At 46.3% G+C, this 27,705-nt stretch overlaps 1 protein-coding gene across 1 annotated transcript in view; it reads right to left on the reverse strand.

The window, feature by feature from the left end:
• Actn2 (actinin alpha 2) overlaps positions 1-27,705 on the reverse strand; it is a 62,176-nt gene that overhangs the window by 2,980 nt on the left and 31,491 nt on the right. The window contains exons 7-19 of the mRNA XM_020157476.2: positions 24,478-24,559; positions 20,370-20,455; positions 18,896-18,988; positions 16,960-17,190; positions 14,759-14,906; positions 12,556-12,706; positions 9,881-9,989; positions 8,544-8,684; positions 6,566-6,748; positions 3,852-3,986; positions 2,868-3,047; positions 2,187-2,333; positions 77-142 (exon numbers count right to left, since the gene is read on the reverse strand). Coding sequence (XP_020013065.2) covers positions 77-142; positions 2,187-2,333; positions 2,868-3,047; positions 3,852-3,986; positions 6,566-6,748; positions 8,544-8,684; positions 9,881-9,989; positions 12,556-12,706; positions 14,759-14,906; positions 16,960-17,190; positions 18,896-18,988; positions 20,370-20,455; positions 24,478-24,559 — 1,752 coding nt within the window. The remainder of the gene's footprint in view (positions 1-76; positions 143-2,186; positions 2,334-2,867; positions 3,048-3,851; positions 3,987-6,565; positions 6,749-8,543; positions 8,685-9,880; positions 9,990-12,555; positions 12,707-14,758; positions 14,907-16,959; positions 17,191-18,895; positions 18,989-20,369; positions 20,456-24,477; positions 24,560-27,705) is intronic.

Consider the following 27,705-nt stretch of genomic DNA (forward strand, 5'->3'; position numbering starts at 1 on the left):
CTTAAGCCCCTCGTTTCCTAGACATCCAAGCTCAATAAAACAGCGAACCTCAGTACAGTTCCAGCTTGGGTCTTACCAAATCATAACCCATGGAGATGAGACAGGCTCTGAAGTCCTCATGATCCATCAGGCCGTTCTTCCTCTGTTATAGATGCAAAGATCAGAGAGGAGCAGTTAGGAGCAAGGTGGGCAGCTCTGCTTGACCAGGTAAGCAATGTCTAGTAGGGGAAGGGCCACCTTGAGCTCTACCAATATCAAAAAGGTCATGGAAGGTTGACTTGTCGGAATGATAGAACCTCCAATGCAATGATGTCTATAGAATTGTTTCCTTAAAAGGAAAAAGGAGTTGGAGGCCATAAAGACCAAACAAAAATGAAAGAAGACCCCACGTGCAAGAAGGTACCAAAGGAACCCACCAGGAACTCACTACTGCCACCTACTTGCGATAGGACATACTGCAATGTTCTGCAGAAAGAAGAGCTCAGTAACTCTTGAGGACTGACTATGGAAGAATCTCTAATTCCACCCTCCCTGTCTCCCACCATCCTGCCCGTCTGTCTTCCTGTCTAGTGAGAACATGAAGCCAGGTGACTCTGCACCCCAACCCCTCTCTCCAATGCACTCCAAGAAAACCTTGTTTCCTTATTTCCAAGACATGGCACCCTTAATGTTTAATTTAAATACATGTTAAACTTGGCAAGTTCTGCACTCTCCTCCTTTGGCATTTGTTGCGAAAGACTGTCTCATCCCCCTGGAGTCAAATCAATGTGCTTTTTTCCTACCAGGTGGCCCAAATGAGTGATATGACCGTCAACAAGTGCAGTGGATTTGTGCAGGGACGATGACGATTTGCCTCCCTGGGAGGAAAGTGACTTGGACTGCAATGAATGAAGTCAGCTTAGTGTTGTGAGCGTGTTTCTGCCCAATAAAGTTGTACTGACACCATGCAAATGACAGCTCCATTTCTGTCTGCAATTCTTTTTTTTCTTTTCCCTTCCAGTACTGAGGATGGAACCCAGGGCTTCGTGCGTGCTGTGCAAACATTTAAACACACAGAGCTACATCCTCAGCCCTCTGTCTGTAATTTTTACTTTGTCCCTTTGCTCTTACTCAGAAATCTACCATCTGAACTTCTCACTAGACTCAAATGCAGCTGGCTTAGCCTGAAGGCATTTTAGGGGCCATTTACTGATAGCTGCAAATCGTAAACGGGGCCCTGTACACAGAAATATATAATATTCTTTTTTAATCATCTTCTAACAATTGGAATGTGGCCTTAAAAAGTTCCTTTTAGCCACCCGATTAGTTAATTAATTGGAGCTTTCTCATAAAGAATTCGTTGTTCACAATATTATTCAAATCAAATCACTAGATAACATTTTCTAAGCAGTACTTAACTTTTATATGCCACCATTTTCTAAAAACAGATTGTGACTTGTTTTTTGTTAATTAAAAAAGAAAACTGAGTTTTCAATGTTGAAAGGTAGGTGAAGGCCAGGTGTGGTGGCACATGCCTTTAATCATAGCTACTTGGGAGGCAGAGGCAGAAAGATCTTGAATTCAAAGCCAGCCTTGGCAAAAAGGTAGCAAGACCCTGTCTCAAAACCAAGATGGAAACAAAAGGGCTGGGGGTATGGCTCAAGTGGTAGAGCACTTGCCTAGCAAGCTCGAGGCCCTGGGTCCCCAGTTGGGGAGGGTTGGGGCAGGTGGTGGATGACAAATGAATAGGTTCAATTTTCATCAGGTGTTTTCCCTAAACAGCTACTAAGAAAAAGAACATCAAAGTTTTGTGCTTAAGTCTTTAAAAAATGTCCTAAATCCAACAATGACATTTTGTTAGGATGCACTTTCACTAAGAACAAACAAAACTGGGGTTTGAACTCAGGGCTCACACTTGCTAGGCAGGTGCTCTTACAGTTTGAGCCACTCTGCCAGCCCCAAACAAAACTTTGATCTCAACTTCAAAAACAATCATTAAAGAATGTTCATGAAACAGCACACAAATCTAGACTTCAAGTCACCCTGAGCCACGTCATTTTGGTGACTATTTTCCCTTGGCATCACTCAAACAATTTCCCTGTACACTTCTGGGGACATTAACATTTCAAGTGACTGTGTGCATATTATTTCAGATACAATGTTTAATGCCCACAGAACTGCCCTTGGATAACAAGAGAGTGTGGTACCCTGTCGAAGTGGTTGAAGGAGGCTCTGAACTCATTCATCTGCTCCTGGGTGATGCCCTTCGCATCTCTCGTTAGGATCTGGGTCTCCACCTCGTTGATGGTCCTGGCAATTGTTGTCAGTAGCAACTCCCATCCCACACGAATGTGCTACGGGGAAAGAAGAGGGAATGATCAGCCCGGGTTTCTCCAGCACGGCAACCTTGGCTCTCCTTTCACAACAGGAGAGCTGATTTTCAGTGCAGACAAGCAGGGTTTGCTATGGAGTGTCCTACACTTTGAAAAATTCTACCTTTTCAGATTTTTGCAATTAAGACTTGGTGACAACTGGCACTTTGTAGATTAAATATACAATGTGTGGTCTATTTGTCACTAAGGATTTCTTCCCATTTACCAAGTAGCAGGATGAGACCTGGGCCATACCTGGTGACCCCCAGGGAGTTCAAATGGGGACTGACTGGTGGAAATGGGGACAGTCTAATCTCTGGTATGCTCTCCAAAGAGGAGTGACAATTCATGTGGTAGTAACAGTGATGCTGATGATGACAGCTATGACACGGTGCTTGGTATAGTTCACAAAGCTCTTCCACAGGCAGTAGGTGGAAAGGCTCAAACACCCTTACCGTCACACTCACAGAACTCAATAGGGACAAGGAGGTGGGGTGCAGCCATGCGCTCCCGTACCTCCATGGTGTAGTTGGTGTGCTTGTTGTCAAAGACCAGCGCCTCCTGGATGAGCTGGTGGTCTCCCTCCAGCTTGTCAATGTTGTTCTTATAGTTGATGATATTGTGCTCGTACTGTTTCAGCTGGTTCATCTGGTCCTCCAGGGCACCTGTGATCTGGATGGAGCTGCGAGCAATCTCCTGGGGACAGACAGACGGACACAGTGAGCAGTGACTCTGCATCCCCAGGCCACACCCACTCAGGCAGCAGCCCACTCATGGGTGTTTCCAGATCAGGGGTTGAAACAGGGTCTAGCTCTAGTCTGTCTAGAGAATGGGAAAAAGTCAACCAAGACCCAAAGCAGAAAAATAAGAGGAGAAAGAGTAAGTGTGCTACCCTTCTTAAGGGGCAGAGGTCACTCTCCTATCACAACCACCCTGCTCCCCTGCACAGGGGCAGGCTGGGGATGGGCTGCATGGACAGCGCACCAGATAAATGTAACGACCGAACCCTCCCCTCCAGCAGAGGAATTTCTTGTAATTTTTGGTGTTCTCCATCTAATGAAAAATTTTATCACCAGAAGGGAGGTGGAGAGAGAAATGTCTGGGTGAAACACACCTAGACCTCAGAGTCATTCTAAGACCACTGGCTCTTGGAATGTCCTGGAAATAAAAGTTAAATGTGGGTCTTTACACGTCCTCCTTAGGGATAGCCGGTTTAAAACGTGGCTCCTGCAGAGGCCAAAAATCGAGAAAGCCTCATTGCTGTTTTTAATGACAAAAGAAACAGCAGCAAGAACGTCTTCAACCCCCATCCCCTGACAGTGCCCCTTCATGGGCTCTGAGCTGTTCCAGGTGCACAGTCTATGGGGCTGGAAAGACAAAGTCCAGAGTGACAATGGTAAAAGTAGGACAATAGTACAAGAAACCCCAGCCCAGGAGAGCTGCTGTGCCAGCTGAGCGCTGCCTCCAAGGCTGAAGGAAGCCCCAGGGAAGGCCACCTACCTCCATCTTGTTCTGGATCCAGGGCCCAATGGCGTTGGCCTGGGCAGCAAACTGTCTTCGCAGGCGCTCGTTAGCGTGCTGCCGAGCCAGCTCCTCCTGCAGGGACTGGTCCCGGATGGGCACCAGCTGCTTCACCTGCCGGGCAAGGCAACAGGAATGAAGGGCCACCCTTGGTCTGATAGGTATGAGCACAGGAGGGACGCCCAAGAGTGGAGGAAGGACAGAGGGGCAAAGGAGAAAGGTAGGGAAGTGAGGTGCCTACTCTAGGGACTCGCTCTGATGGCCCTCTAGTGCCACCACGTGCCTGGCTGAGTTGAGGGCATCCGGCCATTTCTTGACTAGGGGCTCTTGCCCCCCACAGCATCAACCCCACGGGGTTGGATCTCTGCTGCACAATGCAGACTTGTGGACCTGGATGAAGGGAAACTGTCTTTTGTATTTTTAGTCTCTCTGCTCAAAAGTTAGCCATTTCTGCTGGGCACTGGTGGCTCACGCCTGTAATCCTAGCTACTCAGGAGGCAGAGATCAGGAGGATTGAGGTTCAAAGCCAGCCTGGGTAAATAGTTCACGAGAACCTATCTAAAAAAAAAAAGTGGTTCAAGGTGTAGACCCTGAGTTCAAAGCCCAGTACTGCAAAAAAGAAAGTTAGTGATTTCTTCCATTATGAATGTGGGCAGATGGGCAGAACTTGGCGAGCCGTGACTGTGTAACACAAGTCACCAGCAGGCAGCACGGCAGTACACGGGTTGCTGCCTCTTGCAAGCTTGTGAGCACTCAGCTCTGCCACCTACGGATTAGATGGTGTGATTGGTTTTTAAATGTGCTGATAACAACCATGTCCTAACCTTTTAAAATATTTTAACAAGTACGTTTCAATCACTATAATATGTTTTCTTTGTAAATTTAACTATCTGTATGAATTTTCAAACATTATCAGAAGGGATCCCTGCAGAATCCCTGCTGGGTTCATGAGTTCGATTCCTGTGTGACCCTGGAACACAGGAAAGCATGGCACCTGCTCTCCACAATTTCTGTCCTATAGTAAATTACATGTTGACGCTCTGCCTCAGTAGTTTTTCTCTGACAGAAAAAAAACTACTTCGGAAATTCTGTTTGTGTCATCGACAAAACTGCTAAAAAAAAATCCCGTGATTACTCACTGGGCTTCTTTTATGAAAATCCACGTGGTCAATCTGCTTTCTAACTTACTAACAGAGAAGAGTTTGTCTCACCTTAAGAAAGGATGCACTGCCTTCCGCCCTCTGCAAGGGAACGAGTTACATCAGCACCTTGTCCTTTTGACCTTCACTGTCTGGAAGACCAGAGCTAACTTCAAAGTGCTCACGCATTACCTGACCACTGCCTGAAATGACAGGGCTCCTGCCCACTCCTATTTCTCCGTTACGCACTGTTTAGAACAGACTTGCTTCATGTGTTTTTATAGCAAGCCACTTCAAATCCACTCGGCATACTGATTTCTTATAGCCCATGTATCAGCATACTGAGATGAAGCCATGAAAATACGTGTCTCTTAGAAGCGACACAAAAGGCTGGGTGCCGGTGGCTCACACCTGTAATCCTAGCTACTCAGGAGGCAGAGAGCAGGAGGATCCCAGTTCAAAGCCAGCCCCAGGCAAATAGCTCTTGAGACTATTTCAAAAATACCCAATACATAAAAAAGGACTGGTGGTAGAGTTCCTGCCTAGCAAGGGTAAGGCTCTGAGTTCAAACCCCAGTACCACCACACCAAAAAAAAAGTGAAACAAAGTTGCCCACTTTGACTACAATTAAATTTGTGGACAATTTTCAAAAATTTAAAAGAAGACAAAAGTTAGTAGGAATACTTTTTGTTCCTAGATATAGTTTTCTAAGCAACCTTTCTGCATTTACAATCCATATACATTTAGGACATATCTATCTCAATAATTCCAAAAATGATTTTTTGGCAGTACTGGGATTTGAACTCAGAGCCCTGCACTTGCCAGGAAGGCCTCTACCACTTGAACCCACTCTGCCAGACACATTTTTGCTTTAGTTATTTTTTGGATAGGGTCTCATGTTTTTGGCTGGGCCAGCCTAGACCACGACCTTCCTCCTGGGCATGCCTTTCTGCACAGCTGGATGACAGGTGCACACTACCACACCCAGCATATTTCTTGAGACAGAGTCACTAACGTTTTGCCCAGGTGGCTCCCCACCTCTACCTCCTGAGTAGCTGGGATTACAGGTATGAACCACCATGCTTGGCCAAAAATTCTTTAAGAGATCCTGGCTGGAGGTGGACAGACATACTAAGGGCAAGCTGATGCCATCAAATTTTTAATTTGGGTTTTAAAAAGGGTTCCCCCATGGCTGGGGATGTAGCTTAGTGGTAGAGCACTTGCCTAGTTAAGTACAAGGCCCTAGGTTCAAACCCCAGCACTGCCTAAATATAAATAATAAATAAATACGCAGGGATTCTCTTCTTGCATTAGTATCATAACCTGACTGATTTTGCCAGAATTTATAAAGATTTTCCTTAGAGAAAGGAAGGTCTACTTTCTTTGCCCACAAATCACAGAAGCAAGCATTTAAGAATGAATGGTGCTTAAGAGTTCACCAGGTTTCGCCGTGAAATGTAAGATGAAGGAAAAATCCTAATGGAGAGGCTGAGTCAGGCAGGGAACCTGGGTCCCCCAAGGGTCCCCCTCTTCCCTCCTCCCATAGCCACCCACCTTGTCCCACTTGGCCCGGAGCTCGTCCATGGTGACGGTGCTGTATGGGTTGCTGGAGCTGATCCTGATGCCGTAGCTTTGAATCACCTTCTCCACCTCGTTCTGGATGGCCATGATGGACTGCCGCTCGCCGTCTGCCTCGGGCAGCGTGGCCTTGAACTGCTCGTGGGCAGTGATCAGACTCTACACCAGGGAAGGGGCGGAGAAAATCAATGTGACCCGAGTGTGGCTTTTACAGGCTCAGTGGCCCCTTGGCACACGTGCAAATGTCAAGTGCTGGCGTCTCTAAGCAAAAAAGGTTCCGGGTGTCTTAGAAAGCACTTTGGTGGCTAGATGTCAAGAGCCTCGAGGATGGAAGGAGATGTGACGGCTGCTTAACTGAGGTCACCTGAAGCCTTAATAATTAAACCATGTTTGCTTTCATTACTTCTGGTCCCCCGCTCCCGTCCAGGTCCTACTTTCTGCTGCTGAACACGGTGGAGCTGCTCTTTCTAACGTCTGGTTTTTCCTTTGCAGTTCCTCAAAGCACCTGTCACATGCCACCTTACTTACACTCATCTCCACCCTGGACAAGAATGCAAGCAGCTCTTGCCCCAGGGCTGTGTGCAACACTGATGGAACCATCTCCCGACCCTACCGGGTAGACACAGCACAGGAACTTCTGCTGCTCAGGACCTCGCTGTCCCTCAGGCCAGCACTGAGCAGAAGGCCACCACTCACTTCAGCTGCCCAAGGCCTTTCACTGAGGCGGAGTGTGTCTCCTGGGGCATTGTGGAGGTCTCGCCAACTCCAGACTAAATGTTTTTGGGTTTTTTTTCCCAGTCTGTTAGCCCGAGCTTTGGAAACATGCAAGAAATACCAACAGTTTCTTTCAGGCAATTGACACACATCCCCCCACATAGAGTGAGGCTATGTTTGGAAAAACCCATGGGAATTGGATGACATCATAAGTGGGAAACGCATTTGACACCCTAACCTACCAGTTATCACAGCTTAGCACACAGCACACAGCAAAGTGTGACCCTTACGATTGTACTGGGAACCACGAGGAAAAGACAGACTCAAAATTTAAAATGTGGTTGGGTGTGGTGGCTCATGCCTATAATCCCAGCACTAGGGAGGCAGGAGCAGGGGGATCAAGAGATTGAGGCCAGCCTGTGTAGTAAGACCCTATCTCAAAAAACCTTATTGTTCTTTACTGAATTCATTTTGTTTTTGTACCACCATAATGTCGAAAAATCCTAAATTGAACCATATGTCAAGGGCTATCTGTCATAGTCCCCTGCATCCCAGGGACAAACCCTTCTTGACTGTTCCTTAGTAAGGAGGTGAGGGTTTAAACCCCAATCCCCAGTGTTTCTTTTCTATTGGAATTCTTTTGGATGAAATAGTTAATTTCATAGAAAACAGAACCACAAAAGTATTGTGCCTTTAAGTTCTATTACACACGTTCATTGCACAGTGCTTTCTAGAGAAATCAGGTCCTGGCTATCTGGCATCTCTCTCCTCCCCAACATCTCCTCTTAGAAGTCTTGTTTATCGACTTATTTGAAGTTCCAGTATAAGCAGGACACTTTGGGGTTTTTGGTTTTTTTTTGTTTTTGGTGGTACTGGGGTTTGAACTCAGGGCCTCACACTTGCTAGGCAAGTGCTCTACCACTTGAGCCACTCTGTCAGCTATTTTTGTTTCTTTGAGACATGGTCTCACTGTGTAACCCAGGCTGGCCTTGAACTTGCAATCCCCCTGCCTCTGCTCCCAATTATAGGCGTAAGCCACCATGCCCAGCTAATCAACATATTTTTAAGCTAAAGCCTGAGGGTAATTTAAGCTTCCTAGTCATATTTTTCTTAGTAATAATATATGTATACACACACACACACACACACACATAAAACAAAGCAAAAGCAAAACAAGAATAACTCAACATTTAATGGCAACCCACAATGCACTGTGAGTGCAGAGTTAGAATCCAATCACCTGTATCTCCTCGATGCTATGGACGATGAACATATCCTGAAGATCCTCCATGGCACCTTCCATCCAGTTGTTGAAGGGAGCAGCTCTCTTAGCAAACTCCAGGTGCAGCTGATCGATGGTTTCGAGCAATTTCTCAGTTCTCTGAAGATGAGTTAAATGGAAGTGAATTATCTCGGATGAACCATCTTAAAATCCCTCTGATGTGCAGTCAGATATAAACAAGTGAGGTGGTATCTCACATTCAGCAGCCACCATTAACCAGTGCTGAAACGATGAGGAGCCTTGCAGGTCTCTGACGGTCCTTGGTTTGAAAGAACCTGATGTATTCTACTCTTTAGGAAACTAAGAACCCACACAGGAATGTGGTGACTGTGACTTGCTTTATAAGTTAAAGGACTTGGTTCCCCCACTGTGCCAGGTAACAAAGTCTGGGAATCTCCCACACCCTGTAATCAGAGTGTACAGGGAGTCTGTGTGCCTTTCCCAACGTCACCAACTAGTGAGGACAGTGGAACTAGTTTAATGCCTTCAAATCCTCCTCTAGGACGCAACACAGGGATCCTCTCTAGCCTGTCTGTACCTGTGAAAGCACTGGACCTCAGGGATGGAGAGCGTGTCGTGCTGCTCACATGGCAGAGACGAGCGGGAGGGACACACGGGGAAAGCAACGAACCTTGAACTCATCCACAGCTACACGATGGTTTTCTCCTAATCTAAGATGCTCACACTGTCTCTGCCTGGTCCTTCCTCTCTCAACATTCTTTTCTTAGGCAGATGGGAAACAGCCAGTTGGCACGTATGAACCTTGACTTCACAGATTTTCTAAGTTATATCAGAGTCAAGGTGACAAGTCTTGGTAAACTGCTTCTTTCTGTCTCGTCCCCAAGGTGGTAAAAGACAATTAGGCTCAGCTAAACCCAGTCAAGTACCAAGTCCTGCCTGGGAAAAAGCCCAACTGCAATCCAAACGGGACCACATCAACTTTTCCTATCACCTGTTACCATTTTTCCTTTGCCCTTCCTGATCTCCTGACTCAGTCAATCTGAGTGTACTGCAGGACTACCGGAAATTCCCTGCATTTACTACTTGACACCAAGTGGGCTTATACCACATCCCCTGGACTTTTTTAAGTTCAAAAGTCTGCACCATTGCCTCATGGATGAATTTCAGTGCAAAGCTCCCATACCCAACTGTCTCCCGCTTTCACATTCTCTTTAAGGGGCTCCACTCCCAGACAACCTGTTTAGTTTTATACACACCACACCACAGACACCACCAATGACTTAATTAAGAGCCTCTATGGAAAGTTTTCATGTGGAGACTACAAGACGTCACACCTCTAAAGCCTCTCTCCTCTTCTGAGTTAGCGTCCCCAGTCTGTCCCACTGGTCACAAATTTTCTGGCACCGATCATTGATGTTCACAGCGTCGTGGTAGTCCAATTCACTGTGAAAGTGAAAATAAAGATGAACTTTTCCGGATGATTTGAGGGAAAATAGTCATGGGCTCAAAACAGAGAGTTTTATTTAAAAAGAAAGATCTGATAGAAATACTGGCAGGGATTTCAGGGCTTTGGTAATCTATCACTGGAAAAATTAGGAGAAGAATTACAAAAACGCACGCTGATCAACACCTTTCTAGTCTTCCTAGTGTTTCTGGCTAGCTGTCTTCTCCAGAGTTCCCCAGAGACCATGATTTTTAAATGGAAACTGTTAGTGAAGCCAGCTACCCGACCTGGGGACAGGCCAGTGGCCAGGCTGCAGCCACAGTGACTGGAACGTCAACATCACAGTGTGGAGGGGAGGTGTCAGATTGCACTGGCTGTGTCCTTGGCTCCTCTGAAAGGACACACAGCCTCACCATGCGGGAGCACCCCACCCAGGAAGGGGCTGTGACTTTACCCAGCATGGAGGGACTTCTAAAACCAGGCAGGATAGTGCACTCCTCCTTAGGGACCTTAGGGACCATGAGGTCCTGACTTGTCTCTGTCACTCGTGTTCCAGAGAGAACCAAATGATAGCTCACAAAATCCTTACTCTTCCTCACAAGACCCGTCTACGCATCCTACCCGGGGTCTTTGTGAGGTGGAGTCATTGGTCCTTACCAATAAAGAGACATCTGGCTAAAAGGTTAACCTCGTGTCTCAGGGATTAAAGAGTTGGGATCCTGTACACAACTCAATCCCCTTTCGGTTCAGAAGAAAGCAAGAATCATGGCAGTTCAGAGACATTTCAGGAGATTTCTTCACAAACAGTCCATGCTGGGGATGGCTTCGAGGAAGTCCCCTCCTTCCTGACCCCCTTTCCCTTCAGCCTCACGTCTAGTACTGAATTTAACCTTAAATTAAGGAAGTGACTGTCACAGCTTTTTTTTTTCTAGAAAAATGTTAACTCAGGCTTATTAACTTTATTGTTTGTGTTACCAAACAAAGGCAATGCCAAGAGTTGCTATCTGAGTGCTCTTCAGTGTTCTTCCAGAACATTCTGATAGGAACAGACACTCCCTGTCACCTCATTAAAGCGTGTCCAGCTCTCAGAAGCAAGGAGCAGCTGCCCACAAACACATGCTCTTCATCTAAATGCAGGTGACTGAGATTCGTAGACCTGTGTTATACCCAGAAAACCTAAACCAAGCAAAACACATCAGCAGTGTGCACAACCCTGAACACAGAACAGAATGTGCAAATACTGAAGAGCAGAAAGACCTCTCCAAAAGCAAAACAAAAATCTGGGGGTCCTTTTCCACAATGGAGACACCAGACCAGTCTCAATTTACCTTGAGGGTCTCTCTGCTCTCACTGAGTCACACACAAGGGCTCCATGTAGCTGCTTTTGGGGAGCTGGGCTATCTGTGCAGCACTAATTTTATGCACTTTGGGAAGTGTGCACAAACTCTGGCTTCTTCTGGCTTCTTATTTTAGGACAGGCAGAAAGGAAAAGCATATCACTAACAGTAATATGGACATAGACTTTTAAATTTGGTGTGTGGTCATCTCAGCTGTGTGGAGAACGAGGCACTGGGGTGGCCAGAAATAATGATGATATAAAATTATTACTTAACGTTTATGGGCAACACTTACAAAGTGCTCCAAATTACTCATGGGTGCTATTATAAATAGCTGACGTTCCTTTTCATCCCCTTATTTTATTGGTGAGTAACTGTTATTAGGCAAAGGCCAACACTCAAAAAGCATGAGAAATAAAGCCACGTAAAGGCCACAAATGATTGCACATGAAGACTACAAATAACGAAGGATGTATATGGGCCATGCTGAAAAACAGTGCAGTCTTCAAAGAGGCCCCACCTGCCCGTCAAGGCGTTTGCTCTAGTGGAAGGTGATATGTAACATGCAATACGCCGAAATGAATTTTACCTACTTAGCTTTTAGAGTCATTGTTAAGTGACAGGCTCTAAAAACTCTGCAGCTGTGTCAGCGATTATAATGCAGGGGAAAGGAAGAGGGAATGAAATTTTCTACTTATCCAAAGGGGAAAATGTCATAATTACAAAAGCTTAAAACATCACATAGAGGCTCCTCTCCCTGAGGGTGGCCTCACCCCAGGGCTCGGCACAGAGCAGGGACTGAGCACATGTCCTGGGCACTCAGCCATGCCTGGCCTTACCATGCCGGCCTCCTCTGCAGGCCACAACCGTGACAGTGGAACAGCCTATGCCTCAAGATGGCGAGGTGGATTCTGCTCTGCACTGCTCCCGGTCCCTGGCCTGGAGCTGGCTACTTTCCCTCCCCTTTGTGAGTCCAGGACTCCCCCACCACCGTTCCTCACTTCCTCGAGGCTAGGTGTCCAGGATGGGGAGACACAGGGAACCTGCCACAACTGAGGCACCACAGCCAAGGTGTTTTGACATCGGAGAGGCAAGAAGATTCCATCCTGGGGTGCACTGGCCTGACTCTGCATCAGGAAGGGCAGGGAGGAGAGGAGAGGGGAGGGAAGGCCTCCATTGGCCTCTCCCTGGAGTCCCTGCACACCCCATGCGGGTCCCCAGCACGTACTTGAGCTCCTGAGCGATGGCCGCAATCTGCTCCACACGGTCCTGGTGCGCGGCCAGGTCGCTCTCGAAGGCCTCATGCTTCCGCAGCAGGGCCCGCACCTCTGTCAGCGATGCTGACTCGTAGTCCTTCTGCAGCAGGATCTGCTCTTTGCCTGTGAAGGTGGGAGAATGAGCGTCCTGATGTCACATGGCCACTTCCTTGGTGTGCAGAGGTCAAGGAAGTAAGCGGTGTTGAGAACAGCAGGGCCAAGGAGCAGGCAGGTGTGTTCTGGCGTTCAGATTGTCACCTGCAATCAACACCCAGCCTCTCCAGGTGGTCACAGGGCCTGTGCACCAAATGGGGTTGACATGCATGCTGAGGGCATCTTACAAAACCAAGTGTAGGTGGGTACCAGTGGCTCAAGCCTGTAGTCCTAGCTGCTCAGGAGGCAGAGATCAGGAGGACTGTGGTTCAAAGCCAATCCAAGCAAACAGTTCTCAAGACCCTATCTTAAAAAACCCTTCACGAAAAGGGCTGGTGGAGTGGCTCAAGGTGTAGGCACTGAGATCAAACCCAGTAACACACACACAAAAAAACCCAATGAGTATATTGTGCATCATTCTAAGTAACAACCATCTGCTTTTCCAGTGTGAAGTTCAGTTAAGTTAGAAATTATTGGCTCCCAAGAGCCATCTGGGATGGGTGGATAAAATACTTGTGTTAGCCAGGCATGGTGGTACACACCTGTAATCCCAGCACGAGTGGAGGCTGAGACAGAAAGGTCACAAGTTTGAGGCCAACTTGGGCTACACAATAAGACCCTGTCTCAAAAAACCAAAAACAAAACACGTATTCTGTTCGCCTATCTTCAGGTCCCCCTCTACCTCAATTCTTTTTGTTGGAAAGCTGTAAGTTCTGTGGTTAATGTGGCTTGTGTTTTGCTTGTTCTGATAATAAATATTACAGGTTTTCTTCTCTGATCCTTTGCTTATTTCCCTATAAATATTTCTTAAATCTAGCAACTGCTGTGGTTGAATGACCAGATCCACGTTTATTCCTTGGCCAATGACCTTTAACAATTTAATTCTGTGACACTGGAAACAGAAAGAAAATGTTCACATATTGAAGGATGACAACATAGCCTGCCGACCTGTCAGACACTAACTGAAACACTTTACACTACGAGCTCACCAAATCCCCATGAAAACCCTCAAGGGAGGTCTCCCTGCTAGTCCCATCCTGAAGAGGACACTGGAGCACCTGGAGGCTAAGCACTTGTCTGGGGCTCATGGCTGCCAGTGTCAGAGTGGGGATGCCACCTTGCCAGCTCTGGCTCCTGGCTCCAAATCCCAGCTTTTGAAATGACACTGTTGTGTAGCATCAAAACTCAAGCATTATAGGAAAAGGGAAGGAAAGAACAAGGGGAAATCTCAACATCTCGCAAAATAGATTGTGACAGGGACAATGTTTTGTCCTTCTCTTTCAGCAGGAAGGGCCCTTGGGTGGAGCACCCAAGACAGCAAAAAGTTGCATGAGCACACTGTCACAGGTAAGGGACAGGTGTGTTTGTGAGGCCTGAAAGAAGAATGTGAAAGTGAGGGAAGAAGGAAGTCAGACACAGGAAGTGATCGCTTGCTTTCTTCCTTTCCAATGTTGCACGTAACAGCCAAGCGATGGCAGAAGCTAGTGTAGCTGGGTCGGGACTCTCTGCCCCCCAGTTGGAGAATAAACAGGTACTTGTAGCATCCAGTAGGAAAGATGGGAGAGCCAGGCATGGGGCCCATGTCTACCATCTCAGGAGGTGGAGTTAGGAGAATCCTGGGTTCTAGGCCAGCCCATACAAAATCTGAGAGACCCTATCTCCAAAAAACTAGGCAAAAACAAAAAGAGAGGGAGGGGGCTGAGGAAGCAGCTCAAGTGATACAGCACTTGCATAAGGCCCTGGGTTCATTCTTCAGTGCCACCAAAACAAAAGGAAAGATGGAAGGAGGCCAGTCCTCACAAAGGTGACATGTGAAGGACACATTTTTGGATGGCAATTTGGGGAAGAAGTAGGTTACCTGCTTGATTAGAAGATACGTTTTCATGCTTACTGCTTGAAGAAATATGGCTCTGAGACAAGAGAGCAGAGAAAGGTGGGGACACAGGTCCACAGTGTCACAAGCATTAGCAGCACTGTTAGCAAGGACACATCACAGGCTCTGTGCCCTGCCCTGGCACTCACCGTAAGCCCACGTCTCGTGTGTGGATGCTTTCTGCCTGAACTTCTCCGCCAGGTGCTCCAGGCGCTCCAGTCTCCGGATCTCATTAAGCAGCCACTCTTCGTAGCCCTTCTCGGCCTGCTCCAGCCTCTGCCAGGCACCAGCGATGTCCTGGGGGTTGGAGGACAAACAAAGGCCCGCTCGTTATATGTGGAATTCCTGGGCTACTTCCCTGAATCTCTCGACATGTGACTGACAACCACATCATTTTGCTTTCTTTGCCTTCCCCTCCTCCACTCAAGTAAGCATCAGCCAGGTGGGTTCCAAATGTCTCAATTATCACTGGGACGGTCTAAAACTAACACAGCTGTTCTCAACAGCCAAATGGACATTTCTCCAGAGGTGGGCAGAGATGATCATCTAGCAAGATGATGAGGGCTCAACGTGTCTCGATTCAAAACATTCTTAGTGAGCAGGATGAAATCATTCAGCCTTTCAGCCCCCCCGGACTACATGCTGCACACCTCACATGTTCCAGACACTACTGAGGAACTTTATAAGAGCAGACAACATCTGTAAGGCTTTCTTCCTGCTGGGCACAGTGGCTCAGACCTGTAATCCCAGATGCCCAGGAGGTGGAGATCAGGAGGTTCACAGCCTGGGCAGCCAGGCCAGCCAGGGCAAAAGAGTGTGAGACCTTATCCGAGGGGAAATCTCCCCAACTTCTCTCAAAACAGACTGTGACAGGGACAATATTTTGTCCTTCTACTAGAGCAGGAAGGGCCATTGAGTCTCGCAGACAGCAAAAAGTTGCATGAGCATATTGTCACAGCTAAGAGACAGGTGTGTTTGTGAGGCCTGAAAGAAGAAAGTGAGCTGGGCGCCGGTGGCTCACGCCTGTAATCCAGCTACTCAGGAGGCAGAGATCAGGAGGATCAAGGTTAGAAGTCAGCCTGAGCAAAACCCTTTACAAAAATAGGGTTGGTGGAGTGGCTCCAGGTGAAGGACCTGAGTTCAAGACCTAGTACTGCAAAAAAGAAAAAAAAAAAGAGGAAGAAGAATATGAAAGTGAGGGAAAGAAGGAAGTCAGCTACAGAAAGTGATCTCTTGTTTTCTTCCTTTCCAATGTGGCGTGTAACAGCCAAGTGATGGCAGAAGCTAGTGTAGCTGGGCCGGGAGTGTCTGCCCCCCAGTTGGAGAATAAACAGGTACTGTGGCATCTAGTAGGAAAGATGGGAGAGCCAGGCATGGGGCCCATGTCTACCAACTCAGGTAGGAGAATCCTGAGTTCTAGGCCAGCCCACACAAAATTCAAGAAACCCCATCTCAACCAATTAAAAGCAGGGTGTGGTGGCAGGCATCTGTCATCCCAGTTAGGCAGTAAGCATAAAAAGGAGGTTCATGGACCAAGGCTGGCCAGGTCATAAAAGTGAACAACAAATAACTAAAGCAAAAGGTCTGGCATCCTGGCTCAAGAGGAAGAGTGTTATAGCACTTGCCTAGCAATGTGAAGTCCTGGGTTCAACCCCTAGCACTGCCAAAAAAAAAAGAAAGAAAGAAGCCAGTTGAGTGCAGGCTGAAGAGGAGCAATCAGTGGGACCGAGGAACCATGAAAGAACTCTTTCCTCATGCTCTCCTGTCCACTGAGATGGGACAGTAGCTATGGGGAATGTTGGGTGGCTGGAGATGCTACAGCACTTTATATGTCTGTGGGAATGATTCAGTTGAGAGGGGAAACTAATGACACGGGGACAGGGAGATCAGCGTAGGACCCAGATCTGGAGAGAGTGGAAAGTGCTAGAGTTACTACAGGGCGGAGAGGCCAGGTGATCTAGATGCTGATGGACCTATGGAGAAGACAAAGCAGGGTTCCAAGAATGGGAGGAGAAGAAGAAGGTGAGCATGAGCATGGAGCATTTGCCAGAGGCCTGCTCTTTGCTGGGCACCATGCAAAAAGACCAGGTATGGTGGGGCATGCCTATAATCCCAGCACTTGGGAGGCTGAGGCAGAAGGACCAAGAGTTTGAGGCCAATCTGAGCTACCTCAAAATATGAGAAGTACATGACACTAGAGCGTAAAATATCAGGGATAAAGTGGTTTCGGGGCCACGATGGTAGACGCTAATAGACAGGATTTAAGAAGTCAAGGCCACCTTCTCAGCAGCCCATCAGGGAAGGGCCTGGGAAAGAAGCCTTTAGGAAACACAGCGTCCCCGCCACTCACCGACACCATCTTGCCCTCGGAGGGCATGAAGGCGGGCCGGTTGCTGATCCGCAGCTTGGTCTGCAGCGTGTTGAAGTTGATCTCCAGCTGGCACTTCTCCTGCACCTTGGGCGGCTTGTGCTTCCGCCGGTAGTCCCGGAAGTCCTCCAGCTTCTTCTGCATGGCCTGCATGGTCTTCTCGGGCGTCCGGTTCTCCAGCCAGGGGATTGTGCGCCGAATCCACTCCAGAAGCTGCCCCCAAACACAGAATCGCTGCTGAGAACACCAGCAAATGGCTCCCAGGCAAAAAACTGAGGGGCCCCGTCATTTGGAATCGGTGAACCCCATAATCCTCAAGACCCTGAAATGCGGTTACAACACCCCAACTTAACAGCCGGGGTCACCGCTCTGGGCACACTGACATGAGTGATATTGTCAGGTCCACCCAGGACCACTGAGGATCACCACAGCAATCCCATACACAAGTCACAAACTTTAAGTCAGCACGTGAACTTGTGTTTTACAAAAATGTGACATTTACAAGAAACTTGGGGACCAGACGTTAGCAGACAAATGCTGGATGGAGCTTTGAAAGTAAAAAAACACAACAAAAACAAAATTAAAAACCCAAAGAAAACAAAAATCAAAAAACCTGACATGGCAGAAACATAGTGCAATAAACTCAGCAAAGAACTGGGTTTAACTTCAATTTTTTCTTTAAAAAGTAACTTCAAATCTAATGATTTTATCCACTAGAGAAAAGTACTGTACGCCTTGGACCAACTTGATTTTAGCATCTGGCTTGTAAGGAAATCCACAAGAGAGAAGTAAGAATGATAGTTAATTCCTGCAACAAACATCCACTCTTCTCTTGGATTACTACCCAGGTCTTAGGCTACCAACCACTTGCAAAATGACAGCAGATGAGAATAAAAAGTAGTTAGAATGGTGACACCTCTGCAGTCTAAGGGTTTTAGGAAAATAAATGAAGGAGCAAGTAAGAAATACAGGGTTTCATTATCAAGGATCATCCAATCCTTCTGTCCTGGTCATACTTCACCCCTGAAATTTATCACTGACCTTAAACAATGCTGTCACATTGGATTTTCCCATAGTAATAATGAGAACAACAAATAAAAAAAAAAAGAGAGAGAAACTTCCGATTTTCCCATAGCGCAGTATGAAATACAAACTCATTATTGTTAGGCCGGATTACTGCACACTACTACTTGGGAACACTTAGTCCGTGTGTCTCACACTTCTCCCGGCACAGATAAAGCGCCAGGTAAATCAAGTGAGAGCAAAAGTTATTTGGTCTTCAACCTGCACTGCCGTGCTTGAGTTCAGTCTCCAAGGACTGCAGGCCTCCCGTGGCCTGTACTCAGGGAAAACCTCATAAGGATGGGGACAGCTGCCTCAAGGCCATTTGTGCTATAGTAAAGACAAAAGGAGGACCAGGAAAAGTGCTGTTCTAACCAACAATCTGGCTGAATGGCTGTGCGAAGGCACCACTGAAACTCAGGCTCGAATGTCTTGGGGGGGGGGACTCAGTCTCCCCGATGTCTCTCTGGGGACACATGCAGACACTGAGGCTGCCTCCTGTCACAACAGGCTGCACAATTTCCCTTGACCCTGTGTCACTGTGCAGCGTGAGGTTCCTGAATCTGGAGACCATCCTACGGTGCCAGTAGCCCGAGTCAGGGGCTATAATCTGTCTGGAGGCTCAAGCTACTGGTAGAATGACATCTACCACCTCGACACACAAACGTCCTCTGGGCTTGGGGACCCTTGGAGAGACCATGGGAGTGACACTTGCACCAGTACTTATGCCACTTCAAGATGAACAACCTGCAAGGTTGTCCTTCTATCTGAGATGAGAAACGCGAGGGACAGGACAATCCATTTCACCCTCTGCCTCCGCCCTGGGGGGTGCGTGGAGCGGGGCGGCTTCCTTTACCTCACTCGCTAGCCTCTCATATTCTTCCATCAGCCTTTCATTCTCTTGATTCACAGCAAGAACCTTACATATCCTGTTAGCCGCTGTCTCAGCCTGCAAAACACAATCGGTAAACGGGACGGCTTATGGACAGGGATGCACACACAGCTGGATGTGGCAGGGTGACAGCTGATGAGGGGGATGGTGTGCTGACACGGTGCAGAGTCTGGGTTAGGAGGGAGACGAGATGGGGGAATGGCTTTTGGACACTGTGAGTCATTTCACACCACTTTTAGTTGTTACACAGACTTACATGGCAGGCTGAATATACTGTAAGGAATAATGGGGAGAAACCATTAGTCTAAAACACAAGCTTTGCAAAACATCGAGCAAGTTAGTAACAGGAACAGATGGCTCAAACCAGGATCTCAGACCCCTGAACGTCTGTCCACCTGAACACGCCTCAACACTGATCTCATGGCAATGGGGTGGAACCTCCCTGAAGGTCACTGGCCTTTGGAAATCAAAGCCAAAATGATTGGGTCCTGAATATATTAGTGTCATTACCTTTGAATCTGTGAAAGACCTCACCTCCTGAAACACAAGAACTTTCTAGATGGGTCTTCCCCCAGAGCTAAGCTTGCTTTAAGATTTTGCTTAAGTTTTTTTTTTTTTTTTTTACCTACAAAGAGGAGTTACTGAGGCAATAAATAATCCCTGTCATCATTTGCAGAGGGGAACCTGGGCCGGAACCTGGGCCATGTGCCTTGAATCATGAAGAAAAATGGGCCTGACCAGGCTTCTAGGCCCACCACCTGTCCCAAAGCCTCACCTCTAATGCCCTGACCACAGGTGGCTTTCCAGTGGTCACCTTCCTAATTAGGCCTTTAGAGAGATAGCAGGAATAACGCATCCTTTGTCTACCTAGTCTACTGGGATTCCCCATGTGAGGTGAAGGAGCAGAGGCTTAGGCAGAGGAGGAAAAGCATTCTCCCACAATCTCCCCCCGGCCCCCAGGCTGGTCTTGAGAGATGTGAATCCTTTGGAAGTTATAACAGTGTTATTCCTTTCACTGTTTCCCTAAAAATGAGATTATCCTGAAAGGTGTTAGAACAAAGCACTGAACAGAGAAAATAATTTCCAGGCAGACCAGAACAGTGGGGCGTGGGAAAGACATTCTTTTCTCCTTGTCGCCTTTTTCCTTTACTGCCCAATGTACATGGCTCAATTTTCAGGGCACTTTTTTTTTCCCCTAAAGCACAAATGTTTCCCATGATTTGCTAAGGAAATAAAGGAAATCAGAAGGGAAAAAAAACTGATAAAAGCACTTTAGGAAGTGTTTAAAAGTTAAAGCTTTTTAAAAAAATTATTGGCAGTTTTGAACTTGCAGCATTAGTTGGTTAGAAAACACTGAGGTCGGAGGAAAGCTGTGAAGCACACAGACAACACCCAGGCACCCGCACACCATGCGGCTGCCCATGCGTGGCTCCAGTACCTGCTCTGCTCCCGCAAAAGCGTGGTAGAAGCAGGAGACGTAAGTCATGATGGCTCGTTCATCGGGTTTTGGGGTGTTCACGATGTCTGAGGGGGGAGAAAATAACACAGGACACAAACACACACGGGGAAGAGGAGACCCACAGTGAACGAAGGGAAGAACAACTGGTCTACACTTTTCTGTGTGTTTCATAGGCCCACGATCCTGAACTTGGGAAGACTGGACAGCACTGCAGGGACTCCTGAATGGGATTTCCCAATGATGCAGCCGAGGGCTGTGCCCTGCAGCCCTTGACGGGTTCTAAAAGTGCATTTAGTGTATCAACATGGCGCCCCATCTGCTGAATGAGCTTGCCATTCCTTCCGGGCACCTCTTCTTTTGACCCCCGCTCTGAGGACTGCGGGTCACTTGGAAAGATACTAGAGATTCCAGTCTGGCTGTCCTGTCCTGTCACTTCCCCATCCCACCCTTGTAACTATGGAAACCAGCCTAGGTGTAAGGGAAAGGGCAAGTCTTTTAATACCTGCTACACATACTTACCATGCTGCTTACAGAAATCACCAAGAGTAACAAAAATCTAAAGAGAGGGGTCTACACAGCTGTTTATAATGCTTGCTACCTTTTTGTATTAGCTGCTGAAATAACCAATCAGAAGAGGGAACAACCGCGTGAACACACATCCTTTCTTCCTCCACCTGGGCCACCCAGGTCAGTCAATGAACAGATGCAGTTAAAATGACGCCCTGTCATTCCTCTAGCCAAAGGCTTTGCAGAGGTTATTAACAGAAAGAACGTGGGATTGTGTGACTATGAGGAACCTTCTGGAAAATAAACACAAATGCTATTCCACTGTGGGAACAGGAAGAGAAAGTTTCAAAGAAAACTAGACTTAAAAAGACAATGAGCGCCTCCTCAGAACCAGACAGTTTCCTTCCTCAGAAGAAAGGGAAGGGGGAGAAAAACAATGGGGAATAAATGAAGACACAGAAGGTGAAGGGTGAGCAGTGAGTCATGTTTTACCTTCTGTGCACCCTCAAAACCATGACAGTGACACATAAGTTATTATGGCTCTTTCACTGGGTCTGGCAGTGAACACTACGGCTGTGTGAAGAAAGAATATTAAGTGCTTGGGTGCTCGGTTACCAGGGCTGCTGTTCAGTGCTTCCTCAGAGCAGTCAGAGTCGGGAATCCTCGTCCCCAGACCTGCCGTTTAAATCTCAGCTCAGAGCTAAAAAGTCACCATTTCCTGCGCACTTTTGAGAACTGCCATGGGGAGCAAAGGAACTGTCAAAGAGAAGGGCACAGCTGGTCCAGAAGAGCCTCAACTACAAGAAAGGCACAGCAGTGGCCAGAACGAGGCCTCTAGAACTCCAGCACATGCTCGGGAGCTTCTGTCACCACACGCAGAGGCCCAGGGTAGTGCAATCCTTTTGCAAGTCTACATGGTGCATGTGTGTCCACAGAGCTAAACCTAGCCCTCACCTCAAAATAGACTCGTGGTGGAAACAAAGGACACAACCTCAAAACCTTTTACACATATGGCAGATGGTCAAGATAAGAAGAATGTCCCCAGTTTTCACTTCAGGTGCAATTCAAGGGTGAGGGGACCCATTAGCCACTTGAAAACCCCCAGCTGACTTCAGAGACCGACACAAATGACAAAATGTGAGGTTGACAGCAGCAGGTAGAAAGGAAAGATTTGCCGAGAGGCGTTAAAGGGCTGAGAGCAGCAGACCCGGACCTAATGTTACAACGAAAGAGCACAGAAGTAAGAAAATGTTCCCGCAACGCCGTGGTGATGGTGAGTCAGAGAGCACACAGCAAAGACGTGAAGGGTAACGAATGGGTGGACAGCCTGTCACCGTTACATCACAGCAGGTGCCAAGGCAGTCACGGTCACGACTGTGCCAGGGGATGCTGATGAGAAAGTACTTCAACAGCAATATGGTTTTTTTAGGGAAGTGTAATAGAGAGGGTGAACCTGTTCAAAGTGCAGCCCCTCGTACAGTTAACGTACGGTAACAATGCTATATATGATATGTATATGTGTGCATATATATGCATATATTTATTGTGTGTGCATATTCTCCCGGACCATTAAAAAGGGAAGAGGAAGAAAACTGATGGAAGACGAGAGCAGGGAATGACAACACTACTAATGCAGCCTGTAGGCTGCAAAGGAGAAATGGGGGGCATGCATCCAGACAGGACCTGGGAAACGAAACGGAAGCTGAAGAACTGGGGAGAATGTGTGCAGGGCTGGAGTAACAATGATGGTAAACTTGCCAATAAGTCATCAGTGAGTGTTTGCAAACGAGACTTGCCTTCCGTGTAGACTATTAGGGAGGCCTTGGTGAACTGAAAGATGAATTTACTAATTCATCCGAGATCTTCATTTGAGAACTCTGGGTCATTTCTTATCATATGGAAAAGACAAAGGAGAGGACCATCAGTACAAACTTAGTTTGGAGAGGACAGAAGGAAAAGGGAGCATTCAATGTGGTGACTCTCTCCCTCTAAGGAGGTTCAGAGCAAGTTTAAGTAGAGTTCTCAATAGTGCATTCAAGTCTTAGCACCCAAGCAGGTGTTTGATTAGATGGATAAATTAACAAATGGCAATATTAGAGTCTCAACTGAAAGATCACTGTTATAGGTTGAATTGTGCCCCCTCACAAAAAAACAGATATGCTGAACTCTTAACCTCCAGTACCTGTCACTGGACCTTATTGGGAAGAAGGATCTTATAGCTGTAATCAAGGGGAGATGAAGTCATGCTGGAGTAGGGAGGCCCTGAATCCAACAGGTATCCTTGGCAAGCATACACAAAGGTAGACCCAGAGAAGAAGGCCTTGTTTGGACAGAGGAAGAGACTGGGTTGATGAAGCACAAATCCAGGATTGCCTGGAGCCTCCAGAAGCTGAGGAGGCAGGGGAGGATCCTCCCCTAGAGCCCTCAAGCCCCACCAACACCATGGGTTCAGACCCAGAGCCCCCAGGGCTGCAAGGAGAAAGAGCATTCTGTTGTTTTAAGCTCCCCAGTTTGTGGCTGTTTGTTACAGCAACCCTAAGAGAATCAACCAAATGAGAAATGAAAGACTGGCTGTCGACTGTCATCGAGTTCTTTACTGTCCCCCAACAAAGCCGATCCATGAAAGCAACAGACCATTCCTTAGTGAATAATGGTATTCACGACAACAAAGTCACATATGCATACAAGTCCCTGAGGGCAGGAACTTACACATCTCATCGTGTCCCATAGCACCTAGCAGCTCACTGGATCATACATAAACGAAACGAGTGAATGGCCTCCACAGCTATGCTTCACATGGTGTGCCATGGTACAACTCACAGGAGTTTACCCCAGAAATAGGGCATGAAAGGGATCTGAAATGGGCCCTCAGATCTAATAAAACTAAATTTAATTTAGACTAATTAAAAATGAACTACAATTTTTTATTTGTTTTAGTTTTTTGGTATGGGGATTGAACCCAGGGTCTTGCCTTGTTAGGCTACCACTCGAGTTACACACTCAGCCCAAAACACAACAGTTTTCGTGGTACCCTGATGGCTGGATGCTCTGTATTTTAAATTTAATTCCAGCTAGAAAATATAACTTCCAGCTGGAAGTTAGAGAATCCTTGTATGTCATGAAGATACTCATTTGCTAAACGTATCTCTGTGGCTAAGGAAAACATACCGTGTTGCCTTAAAAAAACAATTTATTAAAAATTATGAACCAAAGCATTCTGTTAGCTAAAGCTGAACATTTTGCCAAATTTTTCATAATAATTTTGCTGTCTTGTTTTTGAGCAAGACTTAAAATAACAGGGGCTGGGGCCATGGCTTAAGTGGTAGAGTGCCTGCCTAGCAAGCCTGAGGCCCTGAGTTCAAGCACCCAAAAAAGATTTAAAATACATGTGTGTGTGTGTGTGTGTGTGTGTGTGTGTGTGTGTGAACAAGCTACACATAAAACTTTAATACTCATGTGTCTAGGGACAGAGATTTGTCGGGAGTGTAAGTACTCTGGATTTAACAAAGTCTCCCTGCACCACAACAGAATTTGTCGTCTACAGAGTTTCTGTAACTTGGCAACACAATTTTCATCTCACCTTCAGCATCCAACATTTTAGGAATATCCAGGTGCTTCTCTGCAATCTCCATTGCCAGGTTAATGTTTCCTATGGGGTCATCCTGCATGAAAAACAACACGGAATGAAATGGAACTAACAATTAATACTTTTCATATACCTCACATGGAGACCATCACCTTCCCAACCTCCACCCACGCCATCATCCTGTAGAGTGACTTTCCTTCTTATCATTTCCCAGTCACGTCAGACATTTAGGGAAACTCCAAAAATCACAGAAACCACACGACCCATGCAACACTCTACTGCAGACAAAGTGAGCAGAAGGTAACAGAACAAATGTTTTGTGGATTGGCAGGTTTGTGGGAAATGTTCTCAGTGATAAGAAACAATACCCAGAACACAGCAGAGCTAATTTTCCAGCCTAGGAAAAACACAGCTTCAATCGCTCTAAAAGAATTCATGAAAGATGCATTTTTCCAGATCTGGAAGGTGGTCTTTGGAGAGTGACATGCTGGTTTTAAATGTGAGAAGGCTGAGAGTACAGAAGGGAGGGAAGGTGCTGCAGTTGAGAATTTAACTCACTAAAAGAGGTGACAGCGACAAAGAGCAAACATCATGCTTCTGTGAGGTTAAAGACTAGAAAAAAAAGTACAAAATCTTAAAATTGTAAGTGGATTTGTGAAGTATGTTTTCTGGAGATTGTGTTTATCTTTTGCTATAAAACTAGTTAAATATACATAACAAAATTAGTCCAACCAGAAGTGGATAACTGAAATACTACAAATTAAAGGCTTAGTATAATTGTTTTGATCTATTAAGAAATGAACGATTATGGATCTGAAATGCATGGTAAGACATGAAAAATCAAACTGGACGATGAGATTAGTCCAGGATGACTGTAAACAATCTTACCAGCAAAGCCACTTTAATCCTAGAAACAGTGATGTTTTGCAACACTCACAGTTATCTTAACACAATAGAATTCTTGGAAAATTCGGGCTTCAAAACCCAGCTAATGTGCTCCATGAATAAAATGAACATCAGCTTCCTGACTTCCCACAGCATGTAATTACTTCAGGCAAAAATATCTGTAACTGCATATTATTTTAACAAAGCATATAACCCTTGCCATTTGATTGAAAGTAGCTATCTCATCAAGAGAATCTTACCTGCATAGTTTATGAACGTGTTTAGGAAGTGAAAGTTTCTTTCCTTTTTTTCTTTTCCAAAAAAATGCAAAGATTTTTAGCATCAAAAACACAGATCAACCAACCAGCCGTGGTGGCTCACGCCGGCAATCCTAGCTACTTGGGAGGCTGAGATCGGGAAGATCGAGGTTTGAGGCCACCTCAAGCAAATACTTCACAAGACTCCAGGTCCAAAATAACCAGAGTAAGATGGACTGGAGGTGTGGCTCAAGTTTAAACTCCAGTGCCACAAAAAAACAAAAACCCACAGAAGAATCAAGTGATAGAGACTGCCTGCCTACCTACCAAGTACAAAGCCTGACTTCAACCCCCGTACAGAACATTCTGCCTTTGTGACAGCTATCTAGTTTAGACTGTAATTTAAAGAGATAAAATGTGGCAATGAAGTATTTCCTAGCTCAGCTACCGGCCATGTGACCCTGGGCAGGAAACTGACCTTTCCACTTTCTTCGTCTATAAAATTGGGATCTTAATAGTACTGACTTTAAAGTGAAACTTGAATAAATATGAGTATGATTTAACTTGAATAAATATGTATATACATGAGTACGTGTGCATACAGATATTTATTTATAAGTTCTGATCTAGCAGCATGTTAAATTTTTTTTTCCCCCAGGGTACTAGGGGAAAAAAACTCAGGGCCTCACGCTTGCTAGACATGCACTCTTCTGCTTCAGCCACTCTACCAGCCCTTTTTTTTGTGCTGGGTATTTTTGAGATAGGGTCTCCCTTTTCTTACCCCGGCTGGCCTCAAACCATGATCCTCCTGATCTCTGCCTCCAAGTAGCTAGGATCACAGGTGTGAGCCACTGGCACCTGGGGAAGTGTGTTAGGTATTAGTTGCTATCATATCATCACCACTTTTCTACCCATCATCAATGGCTAATTTCCGCAGGTCTACTGATCTTTTGCAATAAAACTGACCATGATAAGCTGCTAGAGAAACCGAGTCTAACCAGCACAGTTTCTTCATGTTGTAAATGCAATGAAGACTCATGGGGAAAACATCACTTGTCCATATGTTTAAAGTCCTTCCTGGGGACTCAGGGGAATAAGAAAACAAGTGCGGTGGAATGCTGCAAGCTGGCTTCTGCTACAGGGCTGTCATCTTCAACCCTAGGGTCAAATTCATGTGGAGTCAGTGGAGACAGGCCGGCGGGGGTGTACAGGGGATATGTGTCCATGCCACACAGGTGAGGGTATCATGCAGCAGTGCCAGCTTCCACGCCAAAACACATGACACACGTGCACAGGCAGCTGAGCACACCAGCACCCAGGAGGAGGTGTATGGAACTGTGCTACAGGAACACTGGGCGGAGGTGGGCCAGAAGTCACCCCAAATCCTCCGGGTCCTCCTTATCTCTGAGGCAGTGCAGGCCACACACTCAGAAGGGCTCTGATTTCTTTCTGTATCACGAATCACACTTTAAAACTACTTAAAGAATGAGCCAGCACTTGTCTAGCAAGTACAAGGCCCTGAGTTCAAACCCCAGTACCACCAAAAAAAAAAAAAAAAAAACAAACAAGAAGAATGAGCCAGGCAGCAGTGGCTCACACCTGTAATCCTAGCTACTCAAGAGGCAGAGATCAGGAGGATCAGAGTTCGAAGCCAGCCCAGGCAAACAGTTTATGAGATCCTATCTCTAAAAACCCTTCACAAAAAATAGGGCTGGTGGAGTGGCTCAAGGTGAAGGCCCTGAGGTCAAGCCCCACTACTGCAAAAAAAAAAAAATGAACTGGAATACAAGTCTAAGACAGGCACATTAAACATAAGAGTTGAAGGGAAAATTCAAGTTTTGAAAGTTCAATTTTCTGAAAAAAGTAGGACAAAACAAAAATCACCAAAACTTCTTTTCTAAAGTGACGATTAATATATTAATAGTGAGATGTGGGCTGCTAGTATGCTCAAGTGGTAGAGCACTTGCCTAGCAAGCACAAAGTCCCAAGTTCAAATCCCGGTGTCACCAAAAAAATCAAGAAGAAATTGCTATTATTATTGTTGGTGTGAGAAACAAGTTAATTGATTCTGAATAAAATA

Source organism: Castor canadensis, chromosome 15 (genome assembly GCF_047511655.1).
Source record: "Castor canadensis chromosome 15, mCasCan1.hap1v2, whole genome shotgun sequence".
Lineage (NCBI taxonomy): Eukaryota > Metazoa > Chordata > Mammalia > Rodentia > Castoridae > Castor > Castor canadensis.